Raw genomic sequence first — 5,784 nt, forward strand, 5'->3', positions numbered from 1 at the left:
ACACACACACACACACACACACACACACACACACACACACACACACACACACACACACACAGAGAAGAGCGAATATGTAAAAATTCAAACATTGAGACTAAAGTTTCTGGAGGAGCAGAAACAAAAAAACTTTACAAATTTCTGTCCATGTGCTCATGTTTGAAATCAATAACTAAGTCAATCAAGCGAATTATTTTGTGTAATGATATATTTGAGCCTTTCTGAACGTCATTTACCATTAAAAAAATATAAGATTACAACAGAGATTATTAAGAAATTCCAGTTACTCTTTTACAGCAAAAAAATATACAGATATATATATAAATAATCCGTAAGTGCTTAGTTCCAAAATGTAGCGAAGATCGTAACTAGAAGCTTACCTGTGTAATTTAAGGTTGATCAGTATATCAGTGAAAATTATTTCCACATTTTGTTGACTGATAATAGGCCTGGAAACAATAGAAAATATATGCATATGTGTGTGAATATATCTGAGTTTGAAAAATACTAAATTGGAGACGAAAATCATCGATTTCACTAACATTCGTACTTCATTAGGTTGTGTAAATGTATTCTTGCGTATATATTAGATTGTATTATTTTAGCAATACTTTAACTATCAGAGCACTATGTATCTATTACATAGAGATGTTAAGAAAAATGCAATAGGAAAAATAGATATACATTCATTGATACATACATCAGTAAATACATAAAAACGTAATACACACACGTACTCACACATACTGTTACACAAACATATATCTATATGTATTTATGTAAGTATGTATGTATATATACACACACAGAGGCAGATGGATAATGTTTAGTAAATTATTTATCGCATAGACAGTTCAACTATTCATAATATTTTATTGCTTTACAGCATTTGCATGCAACATCGACTGGCGACAGACCTGCCTACGTATGTAGAATGCTTATAGAAACATAGACAGAAAATAGAAAGAAAGAAACAAATAGATACACTGGGAATATTAGAGTAAGTGGAAACAGAGAAAGAGAGAGGGCGAGTTTCGAGTTAGGTGCACCCATTTGGATTAACGCCGTGCCATATGTCAAACCTATATCTCATCACCGTCTCTTTGTACACCACATTAAACGAATCAATACCAACAGCAGCATCAAAAGAAGAGACATCAAGAGAAACAACAAGAACGATGAAAACAATGTATGAGAATACATAAACTACTAATACAAGAGTTAAGAATATATGTACGATACGCTATATGGCCAGCTATTAGTCGGTTTATTCATTCGTGAAAGCCGTTCTGTTCGATTAAGTCCCAAGCGTGTATTTAACAGTAGAGTTCAGTTCAGTTCAATACGGAGAAATCTCTTCGCTATCATTCTGTTTCATTTCAGTCCTTATTTCCGCCCAGAGGAATTGAAAAACTAGGGTTTATGGCATGGATGTTTTCGCGATAAAGTAATATTTCACTTTCGATTATCGTTCATAGCTTTAGCGATGTATGAAAAATACGAAATGCTTATAGTAAACGGAAAGTGTTGTTATATGTTTGGTGAATCCCCAAGTCGCTTCTCAAACAACAGTATTATATTCAAAGGAGGTTGTAGCCATCTTTAGTTTTTTTCAAACAATGTGTATCTATAAGAGCATAATCTACAATATTCTCTTCATTTTACCACAGAGTACAGTGGGTTTTGAGAAAGATTTACATGATATTTCTAGCACAGGTAATGCCTGCGTCGAGAATCCATTCTTAAGTCGGAGAAAAGAATGTGTTGTCATTACTTTTCAACCTGAAGATAACCATGACTGTGCAGACATAGCCAAATTCATTCCAATCGTGCCAATCCAGTCTTTTATACAAAAAGTGTTTATCTCAGATACATACATGTAACTCTTCCTCTTTTTTTTAAAGAAAAATATGTCGCCATTTGAAAGAGATATGACTGAACTTTCTATGGAGTCTGGTGGCTACGAGATGACTTCTTCATGGACTCGTCTGACAATGTAGAATTTCCACCTGTGATCCTCTCAGCTACTGCATTGCTGTAGTTAACACGACCATTAACGAAAGATACCTTACTAAATGATTTGTAAATCATACATAAAAAGACTTCAGAGAAAGTATGTAGGCAGTTACACATATGTAGTAGAGTGAGTTGAAAAGTTGTAATGAACGAAAGTTATTTAGAAAACTGTTTCTAAATTTGGCTCCAGACAACAAATTTGGTCGGAAAGGTGTTAGCTTAGGCTATTGTCTCAAGTATATTACTGCTATTGCTACTTTATTTTATCGCCTCCGGAGAGACGAAAGGAAATGTTAACAATGTTGGAATTTGAACTCAGACGTAAAGGTCTGGAACAAATAAAGATCTGGAATAAAACCGTTTCTTTTCCGACACTATATAGATTCTGCCAGTTTACCGCCATAACATTATTCGAAAATTTCTCTCTAGGTGTTTTAATTTCAGCAAATATTAAGCAAAATGTTCTAATACATACTCAACATACATACATACATACATACATACATACATACATACGTATATGCATACATACATACATACATACATACATACATACATACATACATATATATATGCATACATATTAAGATTGACAGTTGACTGAACACTATTCAATTTTTTTTTCTCAGTGTTTTTCTCCTTGTCTCCGTATTCTTTCTGTTGAAGAGCGTAGCTCGAAACGTCAAAGACTTTCCATATTCCCGAGCGTCATACTAATACATCCTTTTGTTATTTACACCACCTGTCCTCGTCTGTTGTTGTTTTTCGTACATTCTCCCATATATGCATACATACATACATTCATATATACATATATATATACATACATAAATACATGCATGCATACATACATACATACTTACATAACATACCTACAGGTGCGCGCGCACGTGTGTGTGCAAGTTATTCCTGTTAGCTTCAGGAAGTACTCAAATATACTTTATAACAATGATTTTAAACGCATGATATACTAAATAGCCTAATATTACATCCATTTGGATTATTTACATTTTGCTGAAGTTGGTTCTCTATTTATGACCAAACTCTTTGTACCTGAGTTTACTTGCCTGCACACACATACACACACGCATTCAGACAGGAGGCGCGCAGATACATAAAGACACATACACAAAGTTACATATATACATAATCACGTATACGCACACACAGATATTGGTATATACAGTATATGCGTGTTTGTGTGTGTATAATAGTTATATATATATATATATATATATATATATATAAATAGCACAACTTTTATAAATGTAGGAACTATAATTTATATAAGTATGAGATCATTACCTGTTCGACTCTAGTGCAGATTTTAAAGGCTTGAAATATTTGTTTTTAAAACCAGAAAGCATTCTCACGTAGTCCATTTCTGAATTTATTATTTCTGAGGCTATATATCGTCTCTTGTCTGATGGAGGGGCAACTATTTTACCAGCCTGCAAAATAAAAGTAGAAATCCAGTTGCAATTTTACCTTATAACTATTTAACTACCGTGATATTTTATGTTTAAAATGGTTTAAAGTGCAGCGTCTGGAATTTGCTATCTTTTCCCATTATACGAGATAATGTGGCAATGCTAATAAAAACTGTTGAAGCTATTGATTCAAAATATTACAACGTAGAATTCGTGAAGAAGATAGATTCGTTGTTCTTGTAATGTTAAGACCAAGTCAGGACTGTTCGAATTGATACATAGAAAGTAGAGCATATGCAACAGAGTACTTAACTGTGACCCACGGATCAACAGAGGCAGTTTGCTTATACAGGTAATTTTTGCTTGTATTTTCAACAGAATACCTATTATTTATTGGACAAACTTTGTAAGATTTTATTTTTCAAGTCACATACGTCCACTGAATTCTTCAACTGCACTGTCTGAATAAGAGTTAGGCTGTAACTCTCCTCTTATGTATTTTGGAATAAGGGTATGACTAGCCTATTGTGTGAATAACTTGGAATAAGTGTATGACTGCCTTGTAATGTGAGTAATTTGGAATAAGGGTATGACTGTCCTACGAATAATTAGAGATATTTATCTTTAATCTTTTGTTTCGATCATTAATATGTGTTGGGGCACTGCCTCGAAGAATTTGTAGTCAAATGAAACAACCCCATTATTTTGTAAGCTTGGTACTTATTTTATCGGTATATTTTGACGAATTGCTAAGTTACGGGAACGTAAATAAACACCAACGCCGGTTGTCAAACAGCGGTGGGGGACAAACACAGTTAAAAACACATACACACGTACACACACACACACACATATATATATATACATATCTCCTCCAGTTACTGAATACCAAACCCCCTCACAAGGCTTTGTTCAGGCCAAGGCTATAGAAAACACTTGTCCAAGGTTCCACACAGTGGGACTGAACTCGGAACCATGTGATTGGGAAGCAAGCTTCTTACAACACACACACGCCAATATAACAAACTTTATACCATTTTATATTCGATATGAGAATAAAAACCATTATTTTTGCTTTAATTATTTATGTATCAGTAATAATAGAGAGATTGCTGCGATGAATCATTTACTTTATTTATTTCCAAAAAGCATATTACATAATATGTGATATTTTTTTTTCAACGAATAAAGAAATAAAGAAATAAACTATATGGATAAATCGACACTGAATAGAACGCAAAAAGTGTGCTTATTATTAGTGATAAATAAATAATTAAAAAACAAAATTACTATATTTTTTATTCTTATTTTTAATATTCTCATTTTGAATAGAATTATTCCATTTTGAATGGAAATATTCTCGTTTTGGAAGGAATTATTCCATTTTCAATGGATGTATTCCATTTTGAATGAAATTATTCAATACTGAATGAAATTATTCTCTTATTGAATGTGAAATGGTGTAGAATGATAACCCTTGAGGATTAATTGCCTGTTAAGGTTATTCTTCACAAATATCGTGTACTCTCGTGTCGTAGACGGCAGATGTGGGTTCTGTAATTTGTAGCTGGACAACCTGCACGGATGATGTTTATACTGATCAAGAGTTTATGGTTTACATTAGCTCGCCACTCCTCCAAATCGACATTGACTGTATGGATACAAGGTGGATTATACGACATAAGACGAATTAATCGCAGAGCAACGTGAGATGAGTTGTTTTGCTCAAGAATGCAATACATTACTCGGTTCAGAAATTGAACCCGCGGTCCCATGATCGGGAGTACAACTTCTTACTGCAATGCCACTCGCGTCACTATTTCACAAATTGTTTAATCCAAGGACAGCCATACCAAGCTAAGCCAATTAAAGCTGCTCTACCGTTGATTATCCCGTCTTTTTTGCTTATCCAACCTACATCATACAACAATTCTTTCTCACTTTTAATATATTTAATGCAAAGTGATTTAAGGAAGATCTCACCACTGTTTCCAGTAAATGGAACGAATTCGCTGAGGAAATTCACGTAAAAAGAGAATATGTAAATAATTAGCAAATTTTACCAACATACCACATGTAAAACATGTTTTCTTCTGAGCATAGAGCTTACTTGCAAATGTCCAGAAGCAGAGTTCGATTCCACAGTTTTCATTGTGTTATTTTTCAAAAATAATTTGGAATCTGAAAGGAGAATTTACATTAATTCATAATGTCATACACCCACACACACAAACACATCTAGACACACATGCGTGTGCATGTGCCCGAACACTTACATTAGATACATACATGCACATACATATATGTTTGTGTGTGTGTATGTATATATATATATATA

At 33.5% G+C, this 5,784-nt stretch overlaps 1 protein-coding gene across 1 annotated transcript in view; it reads right to left on the reverse strand.

Annotated features, from left to right (window-relative positions):
• The window catches only part of LOC106873511 (epithelial cell-transforming sequence 2 oncogene-like), a 113,793-nt gene that overhangs the window by 38,588 nt on the left and 69,421 nt on the right, over positions 1-5,784 (reverse strand). Inside the window, exons 18-20 of the mRNA XM_014920897.2 lie at positions 5,518-5,627; positions 3,322-3,467; positions 381-449 (exon numbers count right to left, since the gene is read on the reverse strand). Of these exons, the coding sequence (XP_014776383.1) occupies positions 381-449; positions 3,322-3,467; positions 5,518-5,627 (325 nt within the window). The remainder of the gene's footprint in view (positions 1-380; positions 450-3,321; positions 3,468-5,517; positions 5,628-5,784) is intronic.

The sequence above is a fragment of the Octopus bimaculoides genome, chromosome 15 (assembly GCF_001194135.2).
Source record: "Octopus bimaculoides isolate UCB-OBI-ISO-001 chromosome 15, ASM119413v2, whole genome shotgun sequence".
NCBI classification, from domain to species: domain Eukaryota; kingdom Metazoa; phylum Mollusca; class Cephalopoda; order Octopoda; family Octopodidae; genus Octopus; species Octopus bimaculoides.